At 43.5% G+C, this 15,952-nt stretch overlaps 1 protein-coding gene across 1 annotated transcript in view; it reads left to right on the forward strand.

Moving 5' to 3' along the window:
* The window catches only part of SMAD9 (SMAD family member 9), a 64,930-nt gene that overhangs the window by 34,139 nt on the left and 14,839 nt on the right, over positions 1 to 15,952 (forward strand). The window contains exons 2-4 of the mRNA XM_061434758.1: positions 3,770 to 4,406; positions 11,471 to 11,728; positions 15,348 to 15,569. Of these exons, the coding sequence (XP_061290742.1) occupies positions 3,995 to 4,406; positions 11,471 to 11,728; positions 15,348 to 15,569 (892 nt within the window). The 5' untranslated portion in view covers positions 3,770 to 3,994. The remainder of the gene's footprint in view (positions 1 to 3,769; positions 4,407 to 11,470; positions 11,729 to 15,347; positions 15,570 to 15,952) is intronic.

The raw sequence follows: 15,952 nt of genomic DNA on the forward strand, positions 1-15,952 counted from the left end.
TATTTTCAATTTAATTTGTTTTTATTAAAAATTTTTATTAAAGTTTGATTCACAATGTTGTGTTAGTTTCAGGTATATAGCAGAGTGATTCGGTTATACACATATATGTGTATATGTATCAGAGAAGGAGATGGCAGCTTATAGTGTTCTTGCCTGGAGAATCCCAGGGACGGGGGAGCCTGGTGGGCTGCTGTCTTTGTGGTTGCACAGAGTCGGATATGACTGAAGTGACTTAGCAGCAGCAGCAGCAGTGTATATGTACGTGTGTGTGTGTGTGTGTGTACACACACATACATACATACATGTACATATGGGCTTCCCCAATGGCTCAGCAGTAAAGAATCCACCTGCCAGTTCAGGAGACGAAGGTTCGATCCCTATGTCTGGAAGATCTCCTGGAGAAGGAAATGGCAGCCCACGCCAGTATTCTTGCCTGGGAAACACCATGGCCAGAAGAGCCTGGCAGGCTACAATCCATGGGGTCACAGAGTCAGACCCAGCTTAGTGACTAAACAACAACTATTTTTATATATTCTTTTCCAGATTCTTTTCCCTTACAGGTTTTTGCAAGATATTAAATTTAATTCCTTAACTATAACCTTTTGGTATTTTGTATTCTTTTCCTTCCCTATCCAGAGGTCACTATTATGAATTTGGCGTTTGTTACTCAGAGATTCTAAAGTTGATTCTTTGGGGCCTCCCCGCTAAGGCAAGGGCTCTGTGTGATGGAACAGGAGCTGTGTCGTGTGCCAATAAAACCATAGTTTTGGAGCCATGGTGAGACTCATAAAGATTTGAAATGTGGCAGTGAAATCAGACTGCAGAACCAGGGTTCTCAGACCCTAGATTCTTGACTAGTTGGAATTTCCCCAGGGGACAAGGAGGGACAGTGGACCCCGAGAGTCACTCATCAGGGTACAGCTCACACAGACATGGCTTGAGGAAATGTATTGTTTAGGAGTAATGCTTTTCAAACATTTTTTACTGTAACCCATGATAACAAATTTTGCAAAGTGACCTTCGATACTTGGCGCACATGCACACACACAAACACACACACACACACACACACACACGGAACACGTACCTCCAAATGAAGCTTTTACATGAAATAATACCTGTTGTTTCTTAGCTGCACTGAAATAGGGTCTGTTTTTTTTTTTCCACAAAAGCAATTTGTTCCAATAAATTGATTTCCCAGGCCATTAGTAGATTGGAGCAGTTAAAACAATAGCAGCAAACCTGGGTTTGCAGAACTGTGATTTGTTTCCTGGAGCAAAAGTTTTTCTAAAGGGTCTTTTAGTTTAACTCTACTGAACATCTTTATAAGCAGCTGTTTTCTACTGATGGCCTAAGCTTCAAGAGTTATGCCACGATTTACTAATAAAAAATTCTGTGTAAAACTAAGCAGAATTCAGAGCTCTTTTGAGATTCAGGTTATTCTGTGTCATGTTGCTTCTCCTCCTCAGAGCCCTTCATCCTCTTCAACGATTGCTTTAAGGCAGCCTGTCTCAATTAAGTAAACAGAGCTTGAACACAGTGACTTAACTATACTTTATAAATTCATGATTGTTAAGCCACAAAATCAACCTTTCCAAATAAAACTGAGTGTAAGTCAAACTGCCAGGAGAAAAAGAACAGCTATGGAGTCTTTAACTCTCCTTTCACCATAGTTTACCCTCTCTCTGTATACAGGGCTAACTAAAGTCTACACAAGGAATAAAGCGAAGTACGTGTTGCTTCATGTTTATTGAATGTCACCCATTTTTGTGTAATCAGACTGCCATCCTCTTCACACAGCTCTGTTATTGTTGTTTAGTTGCTAAGTCATGTCCTACTCTTTTGAGACCCCATGAACAATAGCCCACCAGGCTCATTTGTCCATGGGATTTCCCAGGCAAGAACACTGGAGCGAGTTGCCATTTCCTTCTCCAGGGGATCTTCCTGACCCAGGGACTGAACCCGTGTCTCCTGCATTGGCAGGCCGGTTCTTTACCGTCTGAGCCACCAATAACCCTTCTTCACAGAGCTGCCTGATGATCATCATAAGAGCAGGCGTTGTGACAGCACCTCTGTCCAAAGACGTGTATGTAATTGAACCCAGAAAGGTGCAACTCCAGGGAGGCAAAGGGGAAAATTACGTCTCATGCGTATTAAACGCAAAGTTGTTGGAGATGATGAACTAGATTGATTCCAAGATGCTAAAATGAGTCAGCTTTCTCCAAAATCCTACCAGCAACCATTTTACAAGGGAAACAAGGGAGCTGGTTTCTAAAATCTGGAAGAAGCAGAGGGTTTTGTTTAAGCCAGCTATTTTTTCACAGAAGAGGAAATGCAGAGCTACCTCAGGAAATTTAAATGGGACTGTTGAAAAACTGGGGAGGAATGTCTCCTTGGGATGAGAAGGCAAAGAAAAGTTCAGCTGATTTTAAGGGAGAATAACAAAAGTGATGGTATGCGTGTTGTGTGTGTGACTGTGTGTAACTTCTAGAACGTTCTGGTCTTATGACCCCTTTCTACTTTTAAGAATTATTGAGAACTCCAAAGAACCTTTGTTGATGTGGCTCATTTTTTTTTTTTTTGCACCATTTTAGGAATTAAGACTGAAAAGCTTAGAACGTTTACTGACTTATTAAAGACAATGATAAACTCATTATATATTATGAATAACATAAACATTTTTATTTTTTAAAAATCAGCTTTTACCCCCCAATAGTGAAGAGTGTTATTGTTTTGTATTTTTGCAAGTCTCCTTAATGCCTGGTTGACTATGACACTTGGATTCTCATAACTGCTCCTGCAAACAATCTGTTGTGATCTGTTGTTTGGGTTCAAGTACATGGGGGAAAGTTTAGGGCACCCAGATGTCTTAGTTGGAAAAGAGAGGCTCTCACAGTCCCCTAAAGGGGACTCTGGGACTCCCAGGGGCCCTTGGGTCACATTTTGAGAACCACTATCCTATAAAGTAGTTTGGAAGCATAAACGAGTGGTGAGATTACTGTGTTAATCCCTCCGCTGTGTCCAGCTCTTTATGACCCGGTGGACTGTAGTCTGCCAGGCTCCTTTATCCATGGATTAGAATTGGAAGAGAGGAGCTCCTTCAGAAGTGTTGCAGTGATCAAAGGGAGAGGTCAGGTGGGGCGAGGCTTAGATGTTGGCAGAAATGGAGAGAAACCTCCCAAACTTGAAAGACGTTTTGAAGGCAGAATTACCAAGACTTGGAATAGGGCATAAAACAGAAGGAAGAGTCAAGATGACTAATAAGAGTTTTCTTTCTTTTTTTTTTTTTGGTATCTGCCTTTATTATTTTTAATTAATTAATTTCTGGCTGTCCTGGGGCTTTGTTGCTGCACACGGGCTTTCTTAATTGCATCGAGCCCAAGCTACTCTTTGTGGCGTGCAGGCTTCCTCACTGTGAAGGCTTCTCTTGCCTTGGAGCGTGGGTTCTAGGGCACTCGGGCTTCAGTAGTTGCAGTTCACAGGCTCTGTAGCTGTGGCTATCATATGGGTTCAGTAGCTGTGGTGCATGATTTGGCCTGTGGCTGATTTGCCCTGTGGCATGTGGGATCTTCCCAGGGCAGGGATTGAACCCATGTCTCCTGCATTGACAGGTGGATTCTTAATCACTGGACCACCAGGGGAATCCTAAGTGTTTTCAAGTATAGAACATCTGAAAAATATTTTCTCTCTTACACCCAACCTCTACCCTTTTCTGAAAATTATCCCAATGAAATTCAATGAAGTCTTTTTTTTTTTTTCCTCCCCCCAGAGTTGTCCTGCCCACCCCAGGGCTTTGGAGAAAGTCAACTGCTTCTCAGCCTGCATTGGTCACAGTCACTTCCAGAAGAAAGGGAAGACCTATGACATCCCTGGGGACTTGGGACCTATGACCTCCCAAGGGGCGTCCTTGGTCACTTTGCTCGGTCCCTGCAGGCAGTGAAGGGCTGTGGGTCCAGCTCCTGTGTGCACCGGACGCCTGCAGTTCCCCCCTCTTATGCACTCCAGCACCCCCATAAGCTCCCTCTTCTCCTTCACCAGCCCGGCAGTGAAGAGACTGCTCGGCTGGAAGCAAGGAGATGAAGAGGAAAAGTGGGCGGAGAAGGCAGTGGACTCTCTAGTGAAGAAGTTAAAGAAGAAGAAAGGAGCCATGGATGAGCTGGAGAGGGCGCTCAGCTGCCCGGGGCAGCCCAGCAAGTGCGTGACCATCCCCCGCTCCCTGGACGGGCGGCTTCAAGTGTCCCACCGCAAGGGGCTGCCCCACGTCATCTACTGCCGGGTGTGGCGCTGGCCGGACCTGCAGTCCCACCACGAGCTGAAGCCGCTGGAGTGCTGCGAGTTCCCATTCGGCTCCAAGCAGAAAGAGGTGTGCATCAACCCCTACCACTACCGCCGCGTGGAGACGCCAGGTGGGTTTCCTTCATGGTTTAACCGTGACAGGTAAGAGGGCGCATCCCGGTTAGTGGAGAGCCATGGGCCACCGTCAGGAGAAGGAACCCCCTACCACCACTGCAAGAGAGACAGAATGAGGGAGGTTCAGTTTGGAGAGGCCGATCCAAAATTTTGTAGTCAGAATAACTTAGACAGAAGATCTTTCATTTCAGTATAGATGAAAGCTTTGTGTGATTTTGGAAAACGGCATTTTATTTTGATGTATTTTCGAGTCATCGTCCAGTTCTTGAAAGGTCTAAATATGGCCTTGACGTGATCAACTGTTTAAAAAAGAAATCTTTCTCCCCGTTTCCTCCCCTTGAACTCAGCTGTACTGAACTAAACCAGCTGCACTCTCCCCACGCTAAAGTAAGCAGAGGTGTCCTCTAAACTAAGCAGATGATGGCAGAGTTGCTGGAAACCCTTCCAAGACTGAAAACAATGGGTGTGAGGGGAGATTGGCAGCTCTTCTTAAATATGACTTTAAATATAGGAAGGTATTAATCCTAAAACGTTTCAGGCACGCACGTGTGTGTTAAGTCCGGTGTTCATCTTTGTTCCTTCACACTGGTGTAACAGTTGGGCTGCTTTTCTCTTTGAGTGGAGGGTTCTGCAGCTACAGGGATGCAGGTTTTGAGGGAGCTTCCTCCCCCCGTTCCTGGAGGGGCCGGCTCATGCGCTCTGGGAAGCAGCCCATGTCCATCAGGAGGCGGCTCTGTCTAGGAACACAGGTGGTGGGGGAGTCCAGCCTGCCGCCTGGCTCCCTCCTGGATTCAGTTAACCTTGTAGCCAGCCCTGTTAAGTCCTGCCCAGCCTAGAGCAATCTTAGTGAGGTGACCTTTCAGGCTCCTGAATCTTGCCATCATGCTGTTACACTGATGTCAAGGATGTTACCCACCTGAGCGTGGACGCTTCTCACAGTCATGTCACTCAGGATACATTATGAGACCATGATGAGAAAGGCCCACCTTCCTGGTGAATCCAGTGTGTTTTTCCCTACATCATATACCTCTTTGCTTTCTTCTCTTTCTTGCTTATCTCTGGGCTTTCTTCATCTACTTTAAAAACATGTCATTAAGGAGTTTATGACAGAAACGACTTCTTTTTTGTTTCTAAGTTTGAGTTATAGTAAGCATTCAGAATATATCCCATGAAAAATGTTCATCAGGAAATCATTTTTCTCTTCCTCAGTAATGTAGTTATTAGATGTGTTTGTAAGATGTATCAGGCATTCCTTTTGAACACTCGAAACCCTGATTTTAGAGGATTATTTGATGTTTTCATTTTTCATATTATGTGAGGTTCTTTCAGGAATAATAGAATGAATGTTTTTACATATGGCAGGTTTCATATCTTGGTATTTTAGGTTTGAGTTTCCAAGATGAAAGATGGCTAAATATGGTATTAATTTTAAGGTGATGTTTAAGCTGTCTTTTTTTATTCCTAACTTTGATTTTTTAAATAAAAAGACAAATTTTATATCTAGCTTTCTGTCCGGGCTTAAAGTCAGTATTTGGAGAACAATGAAAGATGCTAATGTTCAGCAAGTGTGCTGGGTCCCTAATTACCATAAAACAACTGAAGTTTTGCCTTTGAAATCTCTCATCTTTTGACCACCCATGCTTGGAACCTTGAAGGCTGCATTCTAGATTTTTTTTTTCCTTCTCACAAACTATTAAAATAATCTATTTTAGTGCTTTTCAAACTATCTGCAGTGAAGCACCAGTTTTAAAAAAGCTTCCAATCCGTCAAATATCAATATTTTTACAATACAAATAAATTACTGGGCAGATGAAATTTTTAAAAGACTTAAAAATGAAAGCTTGATTTTAAAAAATACAACCTCAATTTTTTTCTTACTATTCATTTCAACAGATATAAAATTACTCTGTCAAGTGGCTATTAAGTTTCTAAACACAAACTTTCAGTTTGAATACTTGTATCTGGATGGACTGGCACCCAACAGCTGGTAAAGTCTCACCAGTCCTCAGACCTCACTTTGTGTGGCTTGTGTCTCGTAGAAGCCGTGCAAAAATGTTTTTGGGGCTCATAACAATTTTTCTTCATGCAGCCGGAAGTGATTTCAGTATAATTTCTCCTCTGTGTTAAATTCCTACACTTTATCAAAACCACATGACTTCTGAAAAAGATACAAAAGCTTTTTTCAGCTTTGCTCTGCAGTCCCTTATAAGACAGTTAACTCCTTCCGTGATCTGCCCCCAGGTCATGCTTAGATGGTGTGGTATTTAAAAGGTAGCATTGTGTTGAGGGGCTTCCCAGGTGGTTCAGTGGTAAAGAATCCACCTGCTAGTGGAGGAGATGCCAGAGACTCAGGTTCGATCCCTGGGTTGAGAAGATCCTCTGGAGGAGGAAATGGTGACCGGTCATTCCAGCATTCTCGCCTGGGACATCCCATGGACAGAGGAGCCTGGCAGGCTACAGTCCATGGAGTCACAAAGAATCAGATGCGACTGAGCACATGTTGAGACCAATGTCTGTAAGCTCACTAGGTCTTATTTGCAAGCAGCAGTTGTCACACAGAAATAGAACTGAGTGATTAAGAATAGCTATTGCTCTAGATTAAATATCTGTGTCCCCCCAAATTCATATATTGAGAACCTCATGCCCAAGGATGATATCATATTAAGAGGCAGTGCCTTTAGATGGCTAGATCATGAAGCCAGACCCCCATGAGTGGGATTAGTGTCCTTATAAACGGGTCCCCAGAGAGAACCCTTGTCCCTTCCTGTATGAGGACACAGAGAGAAGGCAGCCTACAGCCCTTCTGTAGAGGCTCTGCCCAGAACCTGACCAGGCTGCACCCCCTTCTTGGACTGTCCAGCCTCTGGGACTGTGAGAAAGAAATTTCTGTTGTATATAAGCTTCCCAGTCTATGGTCTATATGTTCTAGTAGTCCACAGGGGCTAAGACAGCTGTGCTTTGAGTGAAAGTATTTACAAATACGATCAGTGCAATCCTAAGGTTAACGGATCTTGTCAGGCTGAATTACAACTCTGATGATACTATCAGCTTTCCTTACAAATCTCCACTGCCTTTAGTTTTACTCAGATGATAGAAATACATTATCAAGATGTTTATCTCAATAAAGACAAATTCATCTTCTCTTTTGGTGCATCAGATCTGCAGGCCATGGAGGAATGAAGGTCTCTGCTTTCAGATATGAGGAATTCTGTTTATCAATGTTAAGGATACCCTGTAGGTATATTAGAACTGAAGTCACAGAGAGTATTCAAATTCTTCATCCAAAAAAGAAAAGTGAGTGTTTATTTGATCATTGTTAACACTGTGCTCAAGAAGCATCATTGAAAAATAAGCCCTATGTCATTTAGTGTGTCAGCCCCTCACTTTCAGAGTATTCATGAGGCAAGACATCTTTTTATTCCTCTATATTCATCTCACACGCTAGTAAAGTAATGCTCAAAATTCTCCAAGCCAGGCTCACCAATATGTGAACTGTGAACTTCCTGTTGTTCAAGCTGGTTTTAGAAAAGGCAGAGGAACCAGAGATCAAATTGCCAACATCCGCTGGATCATAGAAAAAGCAAGAGAGTTCCAGAAAAACATCTATTTCTGCTTTATTGACTATGCCAAAGCCTTTGACTGTGTGGATCACAATAAACTGTGGAAAATTCTGAAAGAGATGGGAATACCAGACCACCTGATCTGCCTCTTGAGAAATTTGTATGCAGGTCAGGAAGCAACAGTTAGAACTGGACATGGAACAACAGACTGGTTCCAAAGAGGAAAAGGAGTACGTCAAGGCTGTATATTGTCACCCTGTTTATTTAACTTATATGCAGAGTACATCATGAGAAACGCTGGACTGGAAGAAACACAAACTGGAATCAAGATTGCCGGGAGAAATATCAATAACCTCAGATATGCAGATGACACCACCCTTATGGCAGAAAGTGAAGAGGAACTCAAAAGCCTCTTGATGAAAGTGAAAGAGGAGAGTGAAAAAGTTGGCTTAAAGCTCAAAATTCAGAAAACGAAGATCATGGCATCCGTCCCATCACTTCATGGGAAATAGATGGAGAAACAGTGGAAACAGTGTCAGATTTTATTTTTCTGGGCTCCAAAATCACTGCAGATGGTGACTGCAGCCATGAAATTAAAAGACGCTTACTCCTTGGAAGGAAGATTATGACCAACCTAGATAGCATATTCAAAAGCAGAGACGTTACTTTGCCAACAAAGGTCTGTCTAGTCAAGGCTATGGTTTTTCCTGTGGTCATGTATGGATGTGGGAGTTGGACTGTGAAGAAGGCTGAGCACCGAAGAATTGATGCTTTTGAACTGTGGTGTTGGAGAAGACTCTTGAGAATCCCTTGGACTGCAAGGAGATCCGACCAGTCCATTCTGAAGGAGATCAGCCCTGGGATTTCTTTGGAAGGAATGATGCTAAAGCTGAAACTCCAGTACTTTGGCCACCTCATGTGAAGAGTTGACTCATTGGAAAAGACTCTGATGCTGGGAGGGATTGGGGGCAGGAGGAGAAGGGGACGACAGAGGATGAGATGGCTGGATGGCATCACTGACTGGATGGACGTGAGTCTGAGTGAACTCCGGGAGTTGGTGATGGACAGGGAGGCCTGGCGTGTTGCGATTCATGGGGTCGCAAAGAGTCGGACACGACTGAGCGACTGATCTGATCTGATATTCATGCAATAAGTAAAAGGAGATTGAATGGCTTATCGTCTGTGTCATTTTTGCATCATGATATTGAGGATTGTTCTATAATCTCATAAGGCAATATATGCAAATACTGGCTTTTAAAGGAGGAAGAAATCACTGTTTCCCTGCCACCCTCATTTGTGGTGGTTTAGCTTAAAACTGTTCATCTGCCTCTTGGAGTTTGTATTCTATCTGTAGAACTGAAAATTATTGCTTGTTAAGAAGAGATAGTTTGCATGGTGGCTCAGAGGTTAAAGCATCTGCCTCCAATGCAGGAGACCCAGGTTTGATCCCTGGGTCGGGAAGATCCCCTGGAGAAGGAAATGGCAACCCACTCCAGTATTCTTGCCTGGACAGTCCCATGGATGGAGAAGCCTGGTGGGCTACAGTCCACAGGGCCGCAAAGAGTTGGACACGACTGAACGACTTCACTTTCAAGAAGAGATAAATGTATGATAGTGGGTAAATGGTGAAATTTGTGATGGATATGATTATTACCATACTGTTCTTATTGTCTGTTTACTCCAAAATATTTACTTTTTATGAGAGTTTTTATAGATACTTGCATGTGATGGAAATCCATAGAGTGATTTGAAACAAGTGCTACCTCAGCTATCTCCAGGAACAATTTCTTTTAATCATTCTTGCTTGGTTCTTCTGCTAGCTCTCTCCATTATTACTAAAAAAATAGATAATTCTAAATAATGTGCTTATACATCTATTTCCAAATTTATCACTTTTAGCTAATTTCATTGACTCTAACATAAAAGGTGAAGATTTAGTTAATTTATATCACCTTTATCGTTTCTTCCTTTTCTCAATCTATATTTTGGTTTATATTATATTATTATTTAAGTTAATATAACATTGTTGTTTTTTGCTATTATATATTTCCAGTGTGGGATTTGGGGGTTCAAATTATTTCCCTTTAGAAGATTATTAGTCCATTGCCTTTTAAAAAATTATTTATTTTATGTTTTAGTTGAACCAGATCTTCGTTGCAGTGCAAGGCTTATTGCAGAGGCTTCTCTTGTTGCAGAGCATGGGTTCTAGAGCTGGGGCTTCAGGAGCCTTGGCACATGGTCTTAGTTGTTCACATCATGTGGGATCTAGTTGCTGGCTCAAGGATCGAACCCATGTCCCCTGCATCGGCAGGCAGATTGTTAACCACTGGACCGGCAGAGAAATCCAGTCTGCTGTCCAGCATTGATGACGGGATGTCATAAATCAGTTTCTCATGTCCTTGTGGTGACTTTGAGGTGATCCTCTGGGAGCTTTTCAGTTTGTCCTTAGATGTTTGAAATTCAAGATGGTATGACTATGATGGATCTTTTTTTCACTCATTGGGCTGTATACTCTGTGGCTGTTTTCAATCTGATGACATAGATCCTTCTTCAGGCTCTGAGACATTTTCCCCTGTTGTTTCTTTGATCACTTCCTCTGTCTGTTTCCCCTGCTTCTCCTTCTGCAACTTAGGTTGGTCCCAGCTCACCCCTCAACAACACTCCATGGAATAACTTCTTTCTGCCAAGCCTGGGGACACTTCAGAAGCCAGTGGGCACTAGGGATGTCTGGACAATGCTTGCCTTTGAGAATTGCATCTGTCCTTGTTTTTGTGTTGAGTCAGGAGCAAAAACACTCATGTTCTTTTTAAAGTAGGGAACCCAGAGGGAAACTTACTAAAATGAACAGATAAGTTCTTATTACTGCTTCATCTTCTACTTCTTCACTTTTATTATTATTCACTGTTTATCTTTTACTTTATAATTTTTAGTTACCTTTAAATCTTTCTGTTAAAGACAAGTAGAATATTTTTACTTAACCAGCACCACGGAGCCTAAAAAATTTAGGCTAGTCATCTAAATAATTCAACACAGTTCCTGAGATATTAATATCTGAATAAAAATATCCAGGGCATGACTTGGGGTTTCATCATGAGCAATAGAAACGGATTTTGATTAAAAGAAAGAAAGAAAAAACACTTTAATGGCAGAATCAGAGGAAGAGGTGAACGATTAGATCCCCACAAGGTCAGGTAACAGGGCTGGCAGCTCTAGTCATTTCTGCTGTGGGAATGAATAGGCAGTGCTTAGACTACTGACATCAGGAGGATTCTCCTCTAAACTTTTCCTAAATTGGCTGCGAGGGGTGAAACCATTGCTTTAGCTTGATTGCCAAGCTCCCTTTTGGAGAAGAGATGGGACCATCTTGGACAGTGCTAGGAGGAGCACACAGAATGATGAACAGGTTGTGGCCCGAGTGGACAGACAGCAGCAGCCCGCGTCCACTCTGTATTTGGGGGCGCCGAGCGGAGGATCTAACGCGTCGGTTCTTCCTCCCCCAGTGCTGCCGCCCGTGCTGGTACCCCGACACAGCGAGTACAACCCGCAGCTCAGCCTCCTGGCCAAGTTCCGCAGCGCGTCCCTGCACAGCGAGCCTCTCATGCCGCACAACGCCACCTACCCCGACTCCTTCCAGCAGCCTCCGTGCCCCACCTTCCCGCCGTCGCCCGGGGCCCCGTTCCCGTCGTCCCCGTGCACGGCCGGCTACCCCCACTCCCCGGGCAGCCCCTCCGAACCGGAGAGCCCCTTCCAGCACTCAGGTCAGTGCCGGCCGCGGTCTCCTGGGATGCGATCCAACGCGGTTGTGTGGGTGGGGCCATCGTGAGCATCATTTGTCACTTGCAGTTCAAACCACAGGCTCTAGGGGGCCCTTGGACCCTGCCCACCCTCTTGATCAGGACTCAATCCATTTTGGAGCAGTTATCAGTTTTTTTTCTTTTTAAAAAATTTTTATTGGGGTGTAGTTGATTTACAGTGTTGGTTAATTTTAAGTGTATTGCAAAGTGAATCCCTTACACATATACATATTCCACTCTTTTTTAGATTCTTTCCCCATATAGGTCATTATAGTGTATTGAGTAGAGTTCCTTGTGCTATACAGTAGGTCCTTATTAATTAGCTATTTTATATATAGTCAGTCAGTCAGTCAGTTCAGTCGCTCAGTCGTGTCCGAGTCTTTGCGACCCCATGAATCGCAGCACGGCCAGGCCTCCCTGTCCATCACCAACTCCCGGAGTTCACTCAGACTCACGTCCATCCAGTCAGTGATACCATCCAGCCATCTCATCCTCTGTCGTCCCCTTCTCCTCCTGCCCCCAATCCCTCCCAGCATCAGAGTCTTTTCCAATGAATCAACTCTTCGCATGAGGTGGCCAAAGTACTGGGGTTTCAGCTTTAGCATCATTCCTTCCAAAGAAATCCCAGGGCTGATCTTCAGAATGGACTGGTTGGATCTCCTTGCAGTCCAAGGGACTCTCAAGAGTCTTCTCCAACACCACAGTTCAAAAGTATCAATTCTTCAGCACTCAGCCTCCTTCACAGTCCAACTCTCACATCCATACATGACCACAGGAAAAACCATAGCCTTGACTAGACGGACCTTTGTTGGCAAAGTAATGTCTCTGCTTTTCAATATGCTATCTAGTAGTGTGTATGTATGTATGTATCAATCCCAATCTTCCCATTAATCCCTCCCCTCTCTGCCCCCAATAACCATAAGTTTTTTTCCATAGGTTTATTTTTTACATATGTGACTCTATTTCTGTTCTATAGATGAGTTCCTTTGGAGCCTTTTTTTAGATGCCACATATAAGCAATATCATATGATATTTGTCTTTCTCTGACTTGCTTCACTTGGTATGAGTTATCAGTTTCTTCTAGTAAAATAAGGAATATCAGGAGCTGACAAGTTCCTGCAGACATGCATGAATGCATTTGGTGCTGGCTGCTGTCATCCACCTCATTCAGGTCTTCCTATGCTCATTTATTTAACAGATATTTTGAGCTCTTTTTATCTGCAAGCCTTGCCTGGGGTGCAGGAGCTCTGAGAAACTAGATGGATTTGAACATCATCCTTTGGAATTTCCAGGGATTTTTCTTTTTTAATTTAAGGAATTAGAAGTAAGATTATAAAATACTTAACCAGGAAGACGTGGCCTGAGGGCAGGCATTGTAGTGAAATCAGTGGTAGGTCTCTTCTCTGACTGCCTTTCTCAGCAATCCAAGGGAGTCCTTTCCTTCGAAAGGTGGATCTAAGTCAGGTAATGAAGGAGAGATTTACATACCTTGTGAGAGTGAGATCAAGAATACCCCCAGCTCACAAGTTCCTAAGGGTGTTGTTATTTGGTTGCTCAGCTGCGTCCGACTCGTTGTGACCCTGTGGACTGTAGCCCACCAGGCTCCTCTGCCCATGGGATTTCCCAGGCAAGAATCCTGGAGTGGGTTGCCATTTCCTTCTCCAAGGGACCTTCTCGACACGGGGATTGAACCCACGTCTCTTGCACTGTCAGGCGGATTCTTCACCACTGCGCCACCTGAGAAGCCCTTTTAAGGGTGTGCACAAATGCATTTGGTGCCAGATGCTGCAACCTGCCTCTCATGTCTTCCCATAGTCATTGGGTTGGCCAAAAAGTTAGTTCAGGTTTTTCCTTAAGATGTTACAGAAAAACCCCAACAAACTTTTTGGCCAACCCACTATTTGACAGTTATTTGTCAAGCTCTTATTGTGTGCAAGCATTGCCTTAGGGTTCAGAAAGGAGAATTAAAATGTTAATTGAAATTATTCCCGTCCTCAGAAAACTTATAAAACGTAGGAAGATAAGGGCTTTGTCCCTCCTCTTCCCTTCTGACTCACACCATCAGTCTTTCCTTTTGCCCTTCAGCAGCACAGCTGCTATTTTCCATGTGTATCTACTGTCATATCTATCACACTGAGTTACACCGTCAGTCACTCCTTTTGCCCTTCAATAGCACAGCTGCTATTTTCCATGTGTATCTACTGTCACATCTGGCACACTGTGTCTTGTCAACCACTCTGAGATCAGTTGCCTTCTCTTTTGTGCGTCCAGCACAAAGAATCTACCTGTGATGCAGGAGACCCCAGTTTGATTCCTGGGTCGGGAAGATCCCCTAGAGAAGGGGTAGGCTACCCACTCCAGGATTCATGGGCTTCCCTGGTGGCTCAGACAGTAAAGAATCCACCTACACAACTGAGCGACTGAACAACAACAACAACAAAGGTTTGTGGTGGATTTCCTTCCAGTTTGTGTCCTTGTAATAAGCTAGGTAAATGTTGCTCAGCTTTAAGGTTCACACAGACCGTGTGGCGATCTTTTATAAATGCAAATTTTGATTCCCTGCATCTGGAGTGGCTTCTAAGAATCTGCATTCCTAAGAAGTTCCTAGGTTGCTGCAGGGGCTGTGGTCCCAGGAACCACACCAAGAAGGGAGGGTCTAAAGGACTTTACTATTCAACATATCTCAGGGGGAATTCTTTCATAAGTGAAGGTCCATTTGGAAACCAAATAACAACCCCCTAATTTATCTGTTTTGTAAGTTTATATTTTAGTGCTTATAAGAACACACTCTAGATACAAGAATTACTAGGATACGCAAAGAAAAGAAAGATACTATAATCAATAGAAAGGCAGAAAAAGAACGTGAGTGGCAAAGAAAGAAAGAACTCTGAAATTGGGTTTCTGAATTTACTGGCAACTTACTTTGAAAAATTTGGGGTGAAAACATAACATTCATCAATTTCCTAATGAATTAGATCTCTCCCTTTAAAGTATATTTATGGCATGAAATAATAATCCCATATATACACAAAGAAGAATGTGAGTCTATATGGAATTTTTTTTCTTTCTTAACAATTTTAAATCATATGCAGTATTTTTGCTTTGATTTTTTTTTATCATATCTGAACAATTATTTTTCATCTTTAGTTCTTTAGAAAAGGATACTCTTTGCTATAGGAATTCAGTTTGGCAGTAAAATGCTGTCTCTCAGCTGTAAAGGTGACATGACCTTCTAACTTCCTTTTAGCCGTGTTTCCTTTGGGTAGGGGGATGAAGTTTACACAGATCCAATCATACCAACGTTGCCTGGCCCCTCAAAAATAATAAACTTATTTACAAAGATTCCAGCCTTGGGAGAGTCATCAGGACATTGGCCCCTGTTCCCAGGTACGTGGACCAGGTGAGCAGCCTGCAGGCAGCTTCCGTGAAAGAGGCAAGTTTGAAAACAACGCACAGCAGTCCAGTGGCTCTCACAGCCAGCCTTTGGGGGACAGCGGTCACCTCGGTTTCCTGGTGGAGCCGTGGGCTGGGAGGCCCCGGGCACGGTGGTAGTGATGTCCTGTCTGATTCACTTCTGTTTCAGAGTTTCGGCCCGTTTGCTACGAGGAGCCGCAGCACTGGTGCTCCGTCGCCTACTACGAACTGAACAACCGCGTCGGGGAGACATTCCAGGCTTCCTCCCGAAGCGTGCTGATCGATGGATTCACAGATCCTTCAAATAACAGGAACAGATTCTGTCTCGGACTTCTTTCTAATGTAAACAGAAACTCAACGATAGAAAATACCAGAAGACACATAGGAAAGGGTAAAGGCAAATGTGTAATCCACTGCATATGTTCTTCTGAGCTAACAAACACGGCAGCAGAAACAAGCCACGGATTGGCTGCGTGGCCCAGTGGGATGTTCCCAGGGCTGGGAGCTGGGAGACTGCTGGGGATTCTGTTGGGGAGAGCGTGAGAGCTTTTGGGGTCTTTTAGTGTCTCCACCTCTGAGGTAGATACAGCATCTTCTGGGGGATGGCGTAGGGTGGGTGTTAGGAAGATGAACAAGACGAGAAATACAAAGACAGGATGAACTGATTGAAGAGATGTAGCAAGAATTATTTTTGAGTTGCCTCAAATGCTAAATAGGATGACTTCTGAAGAGGAGGAATCTGTATCAGGTAAAGTTACTTTTAGAGACTGAGAA

The sequence above is a fragment of the Bos javanicus genome, chromosome 12, assembly GCF_032452875.1.
Source record: "Bos javanicus breed banteng chromosome 12, ARS-OSU_banteng_1.0, whole genome shotgun sequence".
NCBI classification, from domain to species: domain Eukaryota; kingdom Metazoa; phylum Chordata; class Mammalia; order Artiodactyla; family Bovidae; genus Bos; species Bos javanicus.